Below are 17,833 nucleotides of genomic sequence, written 5' to 3'. Positions count from 1 at the left end.
ACATGAATTCAGTTTGTGCCGATACTAAAATATTTGAATCTGACTCAATGAAGATTTGGTTAGCTCAAATCACTGATTACTTGGATCAACTGGATAAATCAAATCATGAAAATGCACCCATTATTGAATCAAATGTGCTCAAATGAATTCAGTTTGATAAATCTAATCAGCAAAAGGGGACCCACTTATTGAATCAAATGTGCTCGAGTGAATTTGGTCCAAATCAGACCCATGCAGATATTTTCTGTACACAGACATTATGTGAGCATGAATCAAATCCAACTGAATTGTTTGGGTTTGGTAATCTGGTATAATTTGGTTTTATATTGTTTATTTATAGGAGCCGAGGTGGCGCAGTGGTTAAATGCAGCACTGCAGGCTACTGCTAAATCAGCAGTTCAGCGGTTCAAATCTCACCGGCTCAGGGTTGACTCAGCCTTCCATCCTTCCAAGGTGGGTAAAATGAGGACCCAGATTGTTGGGGGCAATATGCTGACTCTCTGTAAACCGCTTAGAGAGGGCTGAAAGCCCTATGAAGCGGTATATAAGTCTACTGCTATTTGCTTATGCTTATTAAAGCCTTGGTGCACGATGGCTCAGTGGTTAAAGACTTTGAGCTTGTCAGCTGGAGAGCTGACATCCCGGGTTTGAAACCCAAGCTCTTCATAGCTGGGTGAGCTATTACTTGCCACAGCTCCTGCCCATCTAGCACTTCAAAAGCATGCAAATGCAAGTAGATTAATAGGTACTACTTTGGTGGGAAGTTAATAGCTCTCTGTGCACTTTTGGCATATAACCATGCTGGCCACATGACCGCAGAAATTGTCTTCTGACAATGCTAGTCCCTTTGGCAAGAAACTGAGATGAGCACTTTGTCCTAGTGTCAGACAAGGCTGACAGGGAAACCTTTACCTTTAGTAATAGCAATAGAACTTAGACATATACCGCTTCACAGTGCTTTTACAGCCCTCTCCAAGCGGTTTTACAGAGTCCGCCTATTGCCCCCAACAATCTGGGTTCTCATTTTACCCACCTCGGAAGGATGAAAGGCTGAGTCAGTCTTGAGCCTAGTGAGATTTGAACTGCCAAATTGCAGGCAGCTGGCAGGCAGCAGAAGTAGCCTGCAGTACCGGATCCTAACCTCTGCGCCACCACGGCTCTTACTTATTTACTTATTAAAGATTTAGCCTGCTTTTCTTTGAGAAGCTCAAGGCTTACCCCCACATCCTTATCTGCATCAAAATGCTATTTGAACTTCAAATTGGACTTGATTCACTCACCTCTAATACAGTGTGTACCAGTGGTGGGATTCAAATTTTTTTTTACTACTGGTTCTGTGGGCTTGGCTAGGTGGCTGTGGCATGGCTTGATGAGCATGACTTAGTGGGTGTGGCAGGGCAAGGATACTGGAGTGGGGAAGGTTACTGCAAAATCTCCATTCCCTCCCGATGAGCTGGGACTCGGAAGGCAGAGAATAGATGAGGATGGAGGCAGTCAGAGGTGGTATTTACCGGTTCTCCGAACTACTCAAAATCTCTGCTACCTGTTTTCCAGAACTGGTTAGAACCTGCTGAATACCACCTCTGTTTATACCCTTTTGCGTTCAGTAATCTGCTGTAATAAAAAAAGAAAGCTATATTTCTCTCCCTTTCTTCCACTGCAGATGGTGCAACTGGATTTTCTGATTCTGAATCTGGGCATGAAGTCTGTGAGAAATTGTTAGGAGATTGGTGCACACTTATTAGTAAGAAAAACTGTTCAGTAGACTCAGGGGTGGGTTTCTCGCCCCGTTCCAACCGGTTCGGTTGGAACGGGGCCGGCGGCGTCCTCGTGCACGTGCGCAGTGCACGCATGCGTACTAGCGACTGTGCGATGCTCCAGCTGCTCCTGGAGGATTGCGCAGGCGCTGTATGCGTTCTGCGCATGCGTGGAAGCACAGAACTCATCAAAACCGGGTAAGAAACGTGGGCGGGCGGGTGGATCCTTCGGCGTTCCCGGAAGTTACTTACTTCCGGGTTCGCCGACCAACCGGTTCGCGGGGACCGCCGCGAACCGCCTGATACCCACCCCTGAGTAGACTTTAACCTAAGACAGAGGGGGCAGGGAGGGAGGGAGAGAGAGGGGGGGGAGGGAGGGAGAGAGAGAGAGAGAGACTTCATTTATGGAAGCTGTGAGGAAAGCAAACCCAAAGCTAGGAACATTCCAAGTTTATAAAAACAAAACTAAAAAAAGAGCCCACTTTTTAAATTCCACCTGAAAGCATGAGAGAAAGAGCAAACAAAAAAAACAAAAACAGGGGGCCGTGTGAAACTAGCTAATCCTCTTCATGCTGTTAGGATGGGAAAGCGGTTTAGGTAGGTCTGTGAAGCAAATCCAAGCAAATTCGGGCCAGAGATCAAAATCTCCTCTGTGAAAACTCCATCTGTACAGTCCTCTTGTTCCCTCCAAGCTTCCAGAAAGTCAGATTAAAGGCAGTTTTGTAAAAAAAAAAAAAAGGGAAAATAATTCCCTAGTCATTCCCGGAATTCTAAACCACCATCTCTCTGTCTCTCTCTGTCTCTGCCTCTCTTTCTCTGTCTCTGTCTCTGTCTCTCTCTCTCTGTCTCTCTCTCGCTCTCTCTGTTTCTCCTTCCCTCTCTCTGTCTCTCTCTCTCTGTCTCTGTCTCTGTCTCTCTCATGATATGTACTGCAGCAGATTGCTACCCTTACTAACACTATACACACCAGTGGTGGCTTCCGGATCCCGGTGCAACCGGTAGGTGCAACGAGGCCTGGCGTCCACCACATGAACGTGCGCGCAATACGATACAATACAAATACAATAGCAGAGTTGGAAGGGACCTTGGAGGTCTTCTAGTCCAACCCCCTGCCTAGGCAGGAAACCCTATACCGTTTCAGACAAATGGCTATCCAACCTCTTCTTAAAGACTTCCAGTCTTGGGGCTTTCACAACTTCTGGAGGCAAGTTGTTCCACTGATTAATTGTTCTAACTGTCAGGAAATTTCTCCTCCGTTCTAAGTTGCTTCTCTCCTTCATTAGTTTCCACCCATTGCTTCTTGTTCCACCCTCAGTTGCTTTGGAGAGTAGTTTGACTCCCTCTTCTTTGTGGCAGCCCCTGAGATATTGGAACACTGCTATCCTGTCTCCCCTAGTCCTTCTTTTCATCAAACTAGACATACCCAGTTCCTACAACCGTGCATGCATCCTTACCTCCTGCGACACTCCTCAATGCCTCCATGATGCTCCAGCTGCTTGGCGGAGCATCATGTAGGCACTGTACACTCCATGCACGTGTGCGGAAGCGCCGAAGAGCTCAAGAGCCAAGGTGGCGCAGTGGTTAAATGCAGCACTGCAGGCTACTGCTAGATCAGCAGTTCAGCGGTTCAAATCTCACCGGCTCAGGGTTGACTCAGCCTTCCATCCTTCCGAGGTGGGTAAAATGAGGACCCAGATTGTTGGGGGCAATAGGCTGACTCTCTGTAAACCGCTTAGAGAGGGCTGAAAGCTCTATGAAGCGGTATATAAGTCTACTGCTATTGCTATAAATACAAGGAGGGCGGGCAGGCCCTCCGGAGAATTGTACCGGAACAGTACCTGGTGCGCCTAGCAGCCACCAGTGTGCCCGTACTGGGGCTTACTGCCTGCAATCCCCCACTGATACACACACATCACACACACACACACACATATCCATCCATCCAAGAAGGAGTTTAAACATGCATTTGTTTCAAAACTGTAACAGATTTCTTAACAGTAGAAAAGAAAATAGTTCATTATTCTTCTTACTGAAAATCCCACTCAAAACAGCTGCTGCAGCAATTACATCATCAGAACTGGTGGAGATGAACATCTCTGCTTTTCAGCTGCAAATAATTTCACCTTTCAGGACTGAAAACATTTCCTTGGCTTCATTCTTTTATGCCACAAATAGAACCAAAGACAGGCCCTTTCTTTAAAAAAGAAAAGTGTTGATTATTGATCCCAGGGTGTTGGGAAAAAGAAGACACGCTCATGTCAGATGTCCCCAGAAAAAGCACTTTATTAGGAGAGAAAATGCTGTTTCCCAAGTTGCAAACTCCCAAAATACATAGTTGTTCAAAAATTAATAGTATTCTTCCAGCATCTTTTGCTAGACAGGTGGATGAACTACCATCTGCACTGGTTAGCTGGGATCGGTGTTGTCCTTTTGGTGCCAATGGACACCATTGGAACTCTCCTTTCCAAATCTGGTACCTTTTAGATGTATGCACTGTGAAAGTTGACACATCTAGACAGGGGTGGGTTTCTCGCCCCGTTCCAACCGGTTCGGTTGGAACAAGGCCGGCGGCGTCCTCGCGCACGCGTGCGGCGTCCTCGCGCATGCACGCGGTGCGGCGTCCTCGCGCATGCACGCGGTGCGTGTGTGCAGGCACGCGGGGCGCACATGCGTACTAGCATCTGCGCGATGCTCCAGCTGCTCCTGGAGGATCGCGCAGGCGCTGTATGCGTTCTGCGCATGTGTGGAAGCGCAGAATTCGTAAAAATCGGGTAAGGAGCGGGCGCGGGTGTGCGGGCGCGCACGGGCACGTGGGGGGGGGGCGGGCTTCGCCGTTCCCGGAAGTTACTTACTTCCGGGTTCGGCGACCAACCGGATCGCAGGGACCGGTGCGAACAGGTTGAAACCCACCCCTGCATCTAGAAGTCCCAACACATCTAGAAGTCAGAAGATAAGAAAGGACAATTGAATGGGTAAACAATATTGAGCCAATTGCAATTTGTTATAGGCCTCATTCCATTCAAATCAGTGGTGGGATTCAGCTGGTTTGCACCAGTTCAGGCGAACCTGTTGTTCAATTACCCACCCTCCGCTATCAAAGTAGATCCTGGGTGCTGCACTGCACTGCACTGCACTGCAATGGAAAAATGGGCAAAGGAGTGGCCAGTTCGAGTGAAAGAGAAGGCCACTTTCCCTTCCACTTCCCTTGTGCCAGCTGGTCTGTTGCCCATTTCTTCATTGCAGCGCAGCACCGTGACCCGACAAATGCGCGCATGACAAATGCGTGCCAACAAAACCGCGGCGAGAAAACCGCGACATCAAAATCGCGCCCACAACAGCGCACCCACAACAGCGCGCCGACAAAAGTGCGATTAGGGTTAAGGTAAGGGTTAAGGTTAGGGTTAGATTCAGGGTTAGGGTTAGGGTTAGGGTTAGGGTTAGGGTTAGGGTTAGGGTTAGGGTTAGGTTATTACATTGTTTTCGCGTTGTTTGCTGATGGCGCGCTTTTGTCAGTGCGCTGTTGTGGGCGCGATGGAAGTAATTTAACAACTGGTTCACCCCAAGTTGGCCATCGCGGAAGGCTCATCCTGCATGTGCAGTGGAGCTGGAGAATGGGGATGGGCCATGCGTCCCATGACAGCCAACCTGACCCTGGGCGAACTGGTTGCTAAATTATGTCAGGCCTGCAGCCATCTTTTCTTTTGCATCTTTGGTCTGCCTCACTTTCTATTATTCTACTATGCATTTTCTATTGTGGGAAAATGGGAGGGGGATTGTAGGAGTGAGATGCATTGTAGCCATAACAAAATTCCTTTCTAGAAAGCCAAGGTCATCCTTTGTCTCTGCACCTCTGCACCTGACCGGAACTGGATGGGTGGAACTGCCAGCATGGCAGTGGAAGATTGGACCATGTGATGGAATTGTGGGTGTGGGGGCAAGATCATGAACTTTCAATTGGGTGGGGAAAACCAGGAAGGTTTCAGATTTGGGTTTTCACAGATGTGCCAACATGGCTCTCTTAATAAATTGGAACTTTGAGCAATACTTTGCCTTGGACTCTGATTTACTATTGGATGCTATTTGACAAATTATTTGAATCCCACCACTTATCCCATAGAGATCCGGACCCTCACCACTCTCCCGGCCTTCCATAAAGCCGTCAAGACCTGGCTGTTCCGGCAGGCCTGGGGCTGTTGATTGATATCCAGCCCCGCTTAGATGGTATGGATGATGTGGAATTTTAATTGTATTTTCTATTCTTAAATTTTAAATGTTCTTTGTCTTGCTGTGAGCCACCCAGAGTCCCAATGGGAGTGGGCAGCATGCAAATTTTATTAAACTCGAAACTTGAAACTTATTCAAATAGTAGGTAGGCTGAAGTATGTGTGAATGCAGCCAATCAACAGATGTTTCCTTCTCTTCCCATTATTTATTTTTTATATTTTATTTATTTGTATCCTGCCCTTATTTTTTACAAACAATTCAAGGCAGCGAAGGCAGATATTCACACCTTCCTTCTCCTATTTGCCCCACAACAACCGACCTTTGAAATGGATTGGGGTGAGAGTCACTGGCCCAAAGTCACCCAGCTGGCTTTCATGGCTAAGGCACAACTAGAAATCATAGTCTCCCAGTTTCTATCCTGGTGTCTTAACCACAAGACCCAATTTGCTCTATTATAACTTATTGATATTGATATAAACCATAACATTCATCAAGGATTGATTGTAGTGCCTGTTTTTTATTTTTCATTAATTTGTATTTCTTTTCTAAACTAGCAGATGTAAAGGCCTTATTAATTTTCAACTCAGTTCTTATGTATTCTAGAATTTTCCAAGGTTGCATAATTTTTAACTTGGCTGTTAAGATTAAATAACAAATACTTTATTTTTAAGCTTATTATTTGATCTTGTAAATAAATACAGTAAGCCTAGCTCTAGGGATTGTATACCCCCTTTTTGACAACCTCTTCAACTTGGATGTTAGATATAAATGATCTATAAAAGCATGTTATTTATATAAGAAGGCAGAAATATTTTTCTATGGCTTGATTGATTTGATTGTTAAGGTTGTCCATTGGCTAAAGTTTCCCATAGGCAATCATTTTTTCCATGCCAGCTCCCCATAACCATACATTGAAGATATCTGCTTAATGTCCAGAATTTAAAGGACAGACAGATAATCAGATATTTAAAATGTTTAGTTCATGGTTAGAAATAGGAAAGGAAGCTATATGTAATGTAGATAAGAAAACTCCAGTCAAATCCGTTTGTAAGAAAATATGTTTGCAAACACTTTCTTTGACAGCATCATTAAGGGGGTGGGAGGCCGATCTGGATTAATTTTGCACAACCAAAGGAGCTTCGGAACAAGGCAAGTTATATAATGTATTATTTGTGTCAATATTTTACTGAAATATACTAGCATTTTATTTTAAATGAGCCATGCTGGAACAATGGTTAGAATGCAGTATTGAAGGCTGACTCTGCTTGCTACAAGGAGCTTGATCCTGACTAGCTCAAGGTTGACTCAGCCTCCCATTCTTCTGAGATCGGTAAAATGAGGACCCAGATTGTTGGGGGACAATAGACTGACTCTGTAAACCGCTTAGAGCAGTGTTTCTCAACCTTGGCAACTTGAAGATGTCTGGACTTCAACTCCCAGAATTCCCCAGCCAGCATTCGCTGGCTGGGGAATTCTGGGAGTTGAAGTCCAGACATCTTCAAGTTGCCAAGGTTGAGAAACACTGGCTTAAAGAATGCTGTAAAGCAGGGGTGTCAAACTTGATTTCATTGAGAGCCGCATCAGGGTTGTGTTTGACCTCTGGGAGGTGGGGGCAGGATGGAGGAGTCAGAGTGACCATGGCCAGTTCAACTTCACTCCTGTTGGAGGTTCCTGTGGTGGCCCAAGTGTTCTGCCAGCAAAAACGGACTCCTGAGATCTGTTCTCAGCTGCCACAGCCTCCTGCACCCCCCTGAGTTTTGGAGGCCTCCTGAGCTCCATTTTCATTGGCAGAGGATTGCAGGAGACCATAGCAGCCAAAAACAGAGCTTGGGAGCCCATTTTTGCTGGCAGCAGCACCGCAGGCCAGTTCTTTGCTGTTTACAGGGTGCCCTCCCGGGCCATATCTAAGTATCCTGGGGCTCCAGGCCTTGAGTTTGATGCCCCTGCTGTAAAGCACTGCGTAGCAGTATATAAGTCTAAGTGCTCTTGCTAAAAAAAAAATCTAGTATACTATGCTAATTTACTAACATCAGATTTCTAGAATTAACAGATAGTATTTGGAATTGATGTCATTAAATTTAATAGGTTTTAAGTTAGCCATCACTGATTCTAATTGTACTACTTATGAGTCACTTAACTTGAATGATTCTATAACATAATAATATTGAAGTACAACATTAAAACCAGGGATGTCCATAAATGTGGTCGAAACATCCAGACGATCGTCACAAGCAAACAATCAAAGGCCCACTAGTTTTTATGTATATTGTGGCAAGCTTCAATCACACTGTTGAGGCTCCCATTTTGATCACACTCTGCAGCCCCTTCCCGGATTAAAATAAATAAATAAATAAATACCCTTGATTAGGAAAAAAAAACAGTAAAGCTGGATAGTGATAAATTATCTAACAATTCTAAAAGCTCAAATGCAAGTTTCTTTGTATTTGGAGTGCATTTCTGTCAAAAGAACCACCGCATTCTTTATTAACTTTTTTTTAAAAAATGAACACTATCCCTTGATCCTAATTAAGAAACTATTCCTTTGAAACAAAATGGCAGCCAGCCTAATCTGCATCAACTATGATGGGAAGGGAGGGGATCTTACTCGTTTTTCATTGAAAACCCCCTCCAAATCTGTGTTTTGCTCCAAAGCTGCTAATACTTAAGAAGTGGGGAGGGGGGAGCAGCAGGCATGAATTTCCAGCAGAACAAAAAAAAATGTATTAAGCTGCCTGTGAACCATTTTCAGGTTGTGTATGTGAGATTGGATAGAATGGCTGCTTTTGAAATAATAGTCTGCAGACAGTTTTAGAATAGGTGTAAAAACATGCTTGTATTCAGAAGGAGACTTGAAGGAAAAACAAGTGTTGGAATACATGTTAGAATGTATTTTGTATTGCAGTAACTACAGAATTATTCAGCAAGTAGATGGCAGTGTTCAGGTTGCATCTATGATTTTAATCTATGGTTCTGTTTGTTCTGAGAATTTCCTATTTCAGTTATATAGTTGAGCAGTAAAGCACATGGTGACTGTATTCTTTGTTTGCTGTGTGGTGCTTTATATAAACAGCAAGAACAAGATATGTGCACAAATACCTGACCAATTTAAGACAGGATCTAAAGCAGAGATGGGTTGCTCCAGGTTCGGCCTGGATCAGGTGAACCCGTAGTAGCCGGGCAGTGGGAGGCTCTGCTCACCCTCCTGGATGCTTCTGTGCATGCACAAAAGCGTCACACACACAAGAGCACAAGAGCGAACCAGTAGTAAAAAATTTGGAAACCCACCACTGATCTAAAGAAATGCCTTCCTAAATTGAAGAGCTTCTCCTTGGGGTTTACCTGAAAGGCCTTACAAAATAGAAAACCACCAAGCTCTGATAGCATCAAGGACCCATCCTGCAATTCAATCCTGAGCTACAAATATTCTCATTTATCTGCATTTAAGCTACATTGTTAGATTTCCTGAGATGCCCAACACAACATCTCTGTGGGCATTATGGGAAATTTGAATGGTATCTGAGTGCTGTCCATCCTCTGTGATGGATCTCTATTCCATTGGGGTTGTTGGGAGCTCTATAACTATATAACTCTAATTTGTGGTAACTAAATCAAGAAATAAAAATGAAACAAATGTACAGGAGTGGCTCAAAGATAGTTCGTTATAGTACCCATGGAGGAAGTTAATTTTTTTACCGCAATGTAATTTTCTTAATCTGAAAGAAAATGTTTTCTTCCTGTGCAGAGGTCTTTATAGTTGTATTAAGTGTCTGTGGAGGTTCTCAATTATCCAGGTCATGGCTATCCCAATGGTGGTTTTTCCAAAAGGCAATTGGATTTTCTTGTCTTTTTTTTTTCCTTTCAAAATGTTCCACTTCTCACCTAAGAAGCTCCTTTAGTTCTTCAGTTCTGATGAAGCTTCCTGCATGAGAAGTGAAACATTTTCAAAGGAAAAAAAAAACAAGTAAGTCCAGTTGCCTTTTAGAAAAGCACCTTTGGGACGGAGGTGGGATTCAGCCAGTTCTGACAGGTTCTGGAGAACCAGTAGCGGAAATTTTGAGTAGTTTGGAGAACCGGCAAACAGGCTGCCTCCCTGCCTCCCAGCTCATCTTCTTCGTAGCCTTGAACAGGAGAACGGAGCTGGAAAGCAGATTAGTGGGGTGGGGAGGGAATGGGGATTTTGCAGTATCCTTCCCTTGCCATGCCCATAAACACCCACAAAGAAACACCCACAGAACCAGTAGTAAAAAAAATTTGAATCCACTGCTTTGGGACAGTTGTGTTAAGGTTTTTTGTTTATGTATACAAAATTGGAACACTTCCCAAGTTTTGTGTGCATCAATTCTTAGATAGAGCCCTGTGGTGTAAGTGTTGACAATGGGAAAATTCTGATTCAATTCACTAGTCCACATTGTCTCAGTTACTGTTACTTAATCAAACCTACTTTATAGAGATTATGTTATGAGGATACATGAAAGAAGTCCACAGGTATACTCTGAAAAGAAAGATGGTGGGTTATATTTATGCTGATGGATGATGCTTAGATGGGATGATTGCAATTATGGCTTTATGACTATATAATTGTTTTTATAGTATTGCTTACTATGAATATGATATTTTCCTATGTCTTTTATTACTATAAACTACCGATCGTTTTGGGATTCTCAATAGAATTGCAATCAATCCACGTGGTACAATCAAGTCATATTTTTCGTTAGCAAATTATATTTGGGGTTTAATTTTAAAGGAACAGAGAGTCTTTCCCCACATTGATATCTTCAAACAGGTGGGTTTTAACTCCCTAAATTTTCAGCAAGCTTTGCCATAGAACTGCACAGATAGAGCGGCCCTAGATTTGGAAAGGAATAGTAGATTGCGGTGGTTAAGACACCAAGTGGTACCAGAGATCAGGTTTTACTCCACAGATGCTCCCAGGGTAAATGTTGACTAGTTAGAATGTAGTTCAGTTATTGTTCCAGGAATTAAAGAAAGGAATCTTATGTCCAACAGAAAAATGAATAATAAATAGGGCAGTGGATTTGGATAGGAAACGATGAGTAGGCTTATATAAGTCCCTCTTTTTCACCCCAACGTACCTTATGAGCAGGAATGGTTTTAACATTAATTGTTGGTGTGTTTGATATTGCTAGCATTAAATCATTTCTCTGCATTTAGATGGGACTGTAGAGCATAAATCCAAATTTAAGAGCTGACGACTTCAGTTTCAAGCAGACATCATGGCTATAACATCTTACCTAATGTTAGGATTTGCTTCCATCTCACCCCTTCCTTGCTTTTTGTAAGTATTTGCTCAGTGAAGTGTTCAAGAGAATTCAAAATCCTTCATACAGTTATGCATCATTCTGATTGGTCCTAATCAGGGGTGGGATTCTACCACTTCAGACTGGTTCGGGTGAACCTGTAGCTCCGACGATCAGCTGGGAGTGAACCGGTTCGCTCCGATGATGAAGTGGGCCCACCGGCCTGCCCCTGCCAGTGGTGGGTTTCAAATTTTTTTAGAACCTCTTCTGTAGGTGTGGCCTGCTTTCTGGGAGTGGCTTGCTAGCCATGTGACCAGGTGGGAGTGGCTTGTCAGCCATGTGATTGGGTGGGCATGGCCAACTTGTAAAATGTGGTGAAACTCACTTAACAATGCTCTTGCTTAGCAAGCAAAATGTTAGCTCAGAAACTCTGGCATTTGAAGCACGCAAGTCTTAAAGCTGTCAACTTACAAGACCCTTGCACCCCTAACTCTTTAGAAAAAAACCCCAGGGGTGTTCAAACTTGACAGTTTTAAGACTTGTGGACTTCAACTCTCAGAATTCCTCCTCTCATTCTTCATCTTGATGATGTGCAGACGGGCGGAGGGAGGGAGCTGGAACCGGATCTAAACGGCACTGTAGATTTGTGGAACCTCTTCTATAGAAGAGGTTAGAACTGGCAGGAACCCACCCCTGCCCCCTGCCCTTTACTTACCTATATCTTCTCAGCTGAGTCACGCGGCAGAGGGGATTGCCGCACCTCAGCTGTTTTCCTCCCCAGCAGTGAAGCGCGCAATCACCGAACCGGTTGTTAAACTGGTAGGATCCCAAAACTGGTCCTAATAAAAGTTTTGCTGAACTGCGTCTTCTATGTTTGAATCACTAAGAGGCATACAGTCAAGAAATTTATCACACGCCAATGTGAATAGAACAAAAGTTGAACTTACCACCACCATTTTTGTAACACAGATAAGGGAACCGCCAAACATTCCCCAAACCAATGATTTCTCCTGCCACAGACAGCACGTATTCCAGTTTGTTGTTCCAGTGGTCTCGATCTAGTGTCTGATTCCCTGCTTCTTTTTTCTTTGTTTCTTTAGTGAGTTGTGCATGTATTTCTCCATTGATCACTGCCCCAGGGACTCTGTAATCCATTCCACCTTCAAAAGACCAGTGCTGTTTTTCGCCCTCCCACTGTTTATGCTTACAACAATCAAATTCAAGCTGGAAAAAAAAAAGTGAGAAACAAACTCAGGGATTTGTTCAAGAGTTCACAGCCCAGCTGACTTGCTGACAACAGCTGGAAATGTTGATGTTCCTTGTGCACAAGATGTACCCACAGACTTCACCGAGGTAGGAGGTGTTTACTTTGGACTCAGAGAACACGGACAGCTTCATTTTTAAGAGACTTCTTTCAAAATGTTCTGGTTCCTCACAGCGCATCTTTTCATCCGACGTGTCCTGATATTTTGTCCACCACTGGTGTTTTATTTACCCTCTTAATTTATTTCACGTGAACCAACAATCCAGTGAAAAGACTGCAAACACTGTTTACTTTAGGTCAGCCATCCCAAAATTGATAAGTTCAAATGCATTTTTGGATCATAATGTGACATTAAGTGTTGGACCAACCTTACTTTCTCAGATCCATTTTGTCGTCCTCAAATGCCCTCAATTGGCGTTACCCTAATGTTTGTTATATGATTCAAGGTTAAACCTTTTCACCCGATTAACCCTTATTCACCTGTGTTTTTATTAAAGCCCAGCTGCTTTAAAAGGAGTTAAATAAGGAGAGGTATTTTCAGTGGTGGCACCCTAGCCATGAGTCAAATGCCTTCTTCAGTGGTTTCTGTGCACTCATTTTTGTTTTTTCCCCCCAGGAAATTCCTACATTTCCTGATCTTGGTGGAAACCCTTCCAGTTTTAGTTTTCAAAAGCTTTTCAATAATGTTTTAATAGTATTTTTGATACTTTTTGCTTTCTGTATACCAATAGTATATATATTTTTTGTTTCAGTATGTTGGAAAGTATCCTGGGGAAAAGACTTAACATGAATGAAAGTTAACATTGCTGTTTCAACATGTATGAGCCTATGAAAGGAACTGACCATCACGAGAACTACCTAGGACAGTGATGGTTAACCTTTTTGGCACTGAGTCCAAAACTGGAGCACTTGTGCACACACATGCACCGGAGCGCCGGAACCTGGAAGAGAACAGCTGGCCAGTGCATATGTGCATGGTGCCAGCTGCTCTTCTTGGTTTCATCATACGTATTACGCATGCCAGACAGCTAGTCTGTCGCGCATGCGTACCTACAACTCGGAAGAGCAGCTGGCGACCGTGTGTGTGCCCACAGAGAGGGCTCTGCATGCCACCTCCATGCAACACACATGCCATAAGTTCGCCATCTCCAACCTAGGAGTTCTTATGTGTTCATTTACAAGGCAAAGTCCATTTTGACCCTGTTTAAGATGTTTTATTTTAAAATTAAAATGATTCCATCTATAGGCAATATGCCATCCCAATCCTCCATCCAATGAAAATGATACACATGCCAAGTTTGCTTTCTTTTGAGTATAGATAACTAAGGAGGATGAATATATGTACCTAATTTTCCTGGAAAGCTGAATCCCTGATTACAGAAGAGTGCATCATTTTCATTTCATTTATGGTCCCAGACCAATAAAGATGCATGAAGTTTCTTTGACTCAGATATGCGCATTCAGCAAATGGATTTTATGACCAGGATGCTGTATCTTCCAATTGCACTTTAAATATTTTTTTTAAAAAAATTAAAATTTTAAATTAATTTTGTTAATTTTAATTTTTTAGAGATTAGGTACAGCTTGATTAGAATCAGTTTATCAAAAAGATTTGGGGGACATCCCATTGTTTACATAGTATTTTGCACTATCACCTTATTTTTAAAAGGCCATTTATAATAGTCCTAAACTAGGGGTGTCAAACTCGATTTCATTAAGGGCCGGTGTCATCAGGGTTGTGTATGACCTTGGGGGGAAGGGGGCGTGGCCAGGGGCATGGCCAGCTTAACATCCCTTGTGTTGGGGGTGCCTGTGGTGGCCCGAGCGCTCTGCCAGTGAAAATGGACTCCTGAGCTCCATTTTTAGCTATGATAGCCTTCTGCAGCTCTCTGCCAGTATAAATGGAGCTTGGGAGGGCTGCCTGCGGCCCTTGCGAGCTCCATTTTTGGCTGTGACATTGTTCTGCAACCCTCTACCAGTGAAAACAGAGCTCGGGAGGGCAGCCTGTGGCCCTCAGGAGCTCCATTTTCAGCTGCAACAGCCTCCTGCAACAGCCTCCTGCAACCCTCTGCCAGTGAAAGCAGAGCTTGGGCAAATCGCACGCAGCCCCCATGAGCTCAGTTTTCACTGGCAGAGGCATTGTGGGCCAGTCCTTAGCTGTTTCCAGGGCGGCTCGTGGACCAGATCTGGCTCCCGGGCCTTGAGATTGCCCTAAACCATGGTCAAGATTTTTATTTCACAGTAATATTATTTCTGGTTGAATATTCAACTGGCACATACATTAAAAGCAGTCATACGTTAGTTGAAAAACTCTGGATAACCACTGCATGGCACCAAAGAATTAGTTTTTTAGAAATCTTTGCTACAGATTTATGTTGGGGATTTGTGTTTGTTTTGGAGCCCAAAGAGGAAAGAAGCAGGGATTGTTCAAAACCCTCAAAGGAGGTTTTTGAAATCATATTGCTTCAATATGTCGGATCAGTTAGCGTCTATATAGTAAATTCTAGCGAATAGGCTTGTTTTACATATATTGATGCACTGATATTGTCTCTTCTTGCAGACAGTGAAAGAAATTGTGCATTTTTGAAGAAGCCATGTGAAAACCACCAAGTACCTGATAAGATCTGAGTGAGGGGGGGGGGGAGTTCAGACTGATTGGTTTTAATCAATATAACTAATAAGTGATGGGAGCTGCAAATTAGTCTAAAGTACTGGGACTGTGTACCTGGTTTTATAAACTATACAAATCAGGCAGAAGTCCATTGTAGGTGCTACTCAGCTACTCAAACTGATGTACACAAATACAGATTATATTCATTTTGCATGACATTCTTGTGCTGTCAAAGGCTGAAGACCCAGAAAGGATAGGATTGGATAAAGGTATAGGTAAAGGTTCCCCTCGCACATATGTGCTAGTTGTTCCTGACTCTAGGGGGCGGTGCTCATCTCCATTTCAGACAAAGAGCCAGCGCTGTACAAAGACGTCTCCGTGGTCATGTGGCTGGCATGACTAAATGCCGAAGGCACACGGAATGCTGTTACTTTCCCACCAAAATGGTCCCTATTTTTCTACTTGCATTTTTACATGCTTTTTGAACTGCTAGGTTGGCAGAAGCTGGGACAAGTAACGGGAGCTCACTTCATTACGCGATGCTAGGGATTCAAACCACCGAACTGACAACCTTTCTGATCGACAAGTTCACCTTCTTAGCCACTGAGCTACCGCATCCTGTGAAGATTGGATTATTTACTGTCAAACAGGATTGAGCTGCATATACCTACTTTTCCCATATCTAACCTTCACGTGCATGCCAGAATTGAGCAGAATATACATGCCTATTTGCTGCCTTTCCAGTGGTGGTTTCAGAAGGTTTTGTGTGGTTCATTAAGGCTAAGTAGAAGCTTCCAAGATGATTATGTGCCCCGTTTGGAGGAAGAAGGTAAAAGTAAAAATCAGCAAGTTGACAAATGGTCGATTTGCCTTTTTTACTAAGACAATGTGATTTCTTGATTTTGATACAGCATGGTGCATGGACCTAGAAACTCAAGTTCACTAGAAACCTCGGTGTCAAGCTTCCATTCTGCTATTTCTGAAATGTAAGGTAACACCAATGTACTTATTTTTTTTCATCTCTTTTGAATTTTTTTCATCAATCTACCAAAAAAAAATATAGTTCTGAGGTTCTCAGAACCTGTTTTGGCTGACAGATGCATTGTTCTTTTTTGAAAAGCAGCATCTTATAAACTCACCAAGAGAAAGGAAGGTAAAAGCGGCGGGAATCTCTTCTACAATGCCCCCAACTTGGTGACCTTCTATAAGATAAAAGTTCCCCTCACACACATATGCAGGTCATTCCCGACTCTAGGGGGCGGTGCTCATCTCCGTTTCAAAGCCAAAGAGCCGGAGCTGTCCGAAGACATCTCTGTGGTCATGTGGCTGGCATGACTAAACACCGAAGGCACACGGAACGCTATTACCTTCCTACCAAAGATGGTTCCTATTTTTCTACTTGCATTCTTACATGCTTTCAAACTGCTGGCATGACTAAACACTGAAGGCACATGGAACACTATTACCTTCCCACCAAAGATGGTTCCTATTTTTCTACTTGCATTCTTACATGCTTTCAAACTGCTAGGTTGGCAGAAGCTGGGACAAATAACAGGAGCTCACTCTGTTACACAGCGGTAAGGATTCGAACCGTCAAACTGCCACCCTTCAGCGTGTTAGCTACTGAGCCACTGACTTTCTACAGTAGACCACAATTTCTATCTTCCCATCTGGCACTGCTGATTTATAAGGCTCCATAGGGATATTGGAAATTGTGTTTCAGCAACAGGACTGTTTTAGCCCAATACACCTTGGCAGTAGTATCAGATTAGGGGAACATCATTTAAACATTACTTGTAATCTCCTCAGAAATTTGTAGAGGATGACCTCTACTTTGGAACCATATTCCAAGGCTTAAATATAAATATTTTGAGAATGTTAATTAAGTTCTCCCCAAAGTCTTAAATCTTCCTACATCAGATTGTCTGTCTTTCTATATAGGCAGGTAACTTTAGAAGTACATCAAAGTCTGGTTTGCATCCATGCCTTGACAGATTCATCAGATGCCAAGCAATAAATCGTGGGTAAGGAGATCCATTAATCTATCCCTTCTGGAAATCTGGTTAAGAATAAAGATATCCATCTAAAAAAGAAATTAAAAAGCATGCCATTGGCTGAGCCCCCACCCCCCAAACTCCATCAGGACCAAAACCCTTTCAATTAATTTATTCTGCTAGACCAACAATCTTTGTGTTCTTTGTGAAGAAAATATGCCTACTTCTTAAACAGATACCACAGTTCAAACAGCTGCAAAAGTTGAGAAATGCTTAGCTGAAGGAGGCATATAGAAATACACTTACTTTACCAAGTGAACAAAGTTCAGCAACATGCACAAACACACCTGTCACTTCATGATTACATACATGTATGCCACAAAAGGAAAAAGTATGGAATTCTTTTGTTACCTTAAAAATGAGCTTCAGGAATCTGGCTGACTGGGGAAATGTGAAAGCAATCATAAAAAAAAAAGGTGCTGGCTATTTAAAGCATTGAAGGGGGGGGGATCAATTCTGCAATGGTGTAATTCTAGACTCTGACCAACCCACATTCCTTCCTCCAAACACCCCCACCCCACCCCCCACAAAAGGGCTGTTCACTAAACTACACAGGACTTTGGATGCTCCTTAATAGAAAAGTCGCTCCCATCTTGTGGCTGCAACGTGTTTTTTTTTTAAACCCCTATGCAGGAATGCAGGAATGTCCATCCTAATTTCTCTAC

The 17,833-nt window shown here is 43.3% G+C and overlaps 1 protein-coding gene across 2 annotated transcripts in view; it reads right to left on the bottom strand.

Moving 5' to 3' along the window:
• Positions 1-17,561, bottom strand: part of LOC106550469 (sodium- and chloride-dependent GABA transporter 2) — an 82,087-nt gene extending 64,526 nt beyond the window's left edge. For both annotated transcript variants that reach the window (XM_087722937.1, XM_087722938.1), the window contains exons 1-2: positions 17,520-17,561; positions 12,187-12,463 (exon numbers count right to left, since the gene is read on the bottom strand). In XM_087722937.1, coding sequence (XP_087579063.1) covers positions 12,187-12,394 — 208 coding nt within the window. In that variant the 5' untranslated portion in view covers positions 12,395-12,463; positions 17,520-17,561. The remainder of the gene's footprint in view (positions 1-12,186; positions 12,464-17,519) is intronic.
• Positions 17,562-17,833: the final 272 nt, after the last annotated feature.

The sequence above is a fragment of the Thamnophis sirtalis genome, unplaced genomic scaffold (assembly GCF_051295495.1).
Source record: "Thamnophis sirtalis isolate CommonGarterSnake01/CBP01778 unplaced genomic scaffold, rThaSir2_p1.2 scaffold_9, whole genome shotgun sequence".
Lineage (NCBI taxonomy): Eukaryota > Metazoa > Chordata > Lepidosauria > Squamata > Natricidae > Thamnophis > Thamnophis sirtalis.
This window is presented reverse-complemented; position numbering and strand designations above follow the sequence as displayed.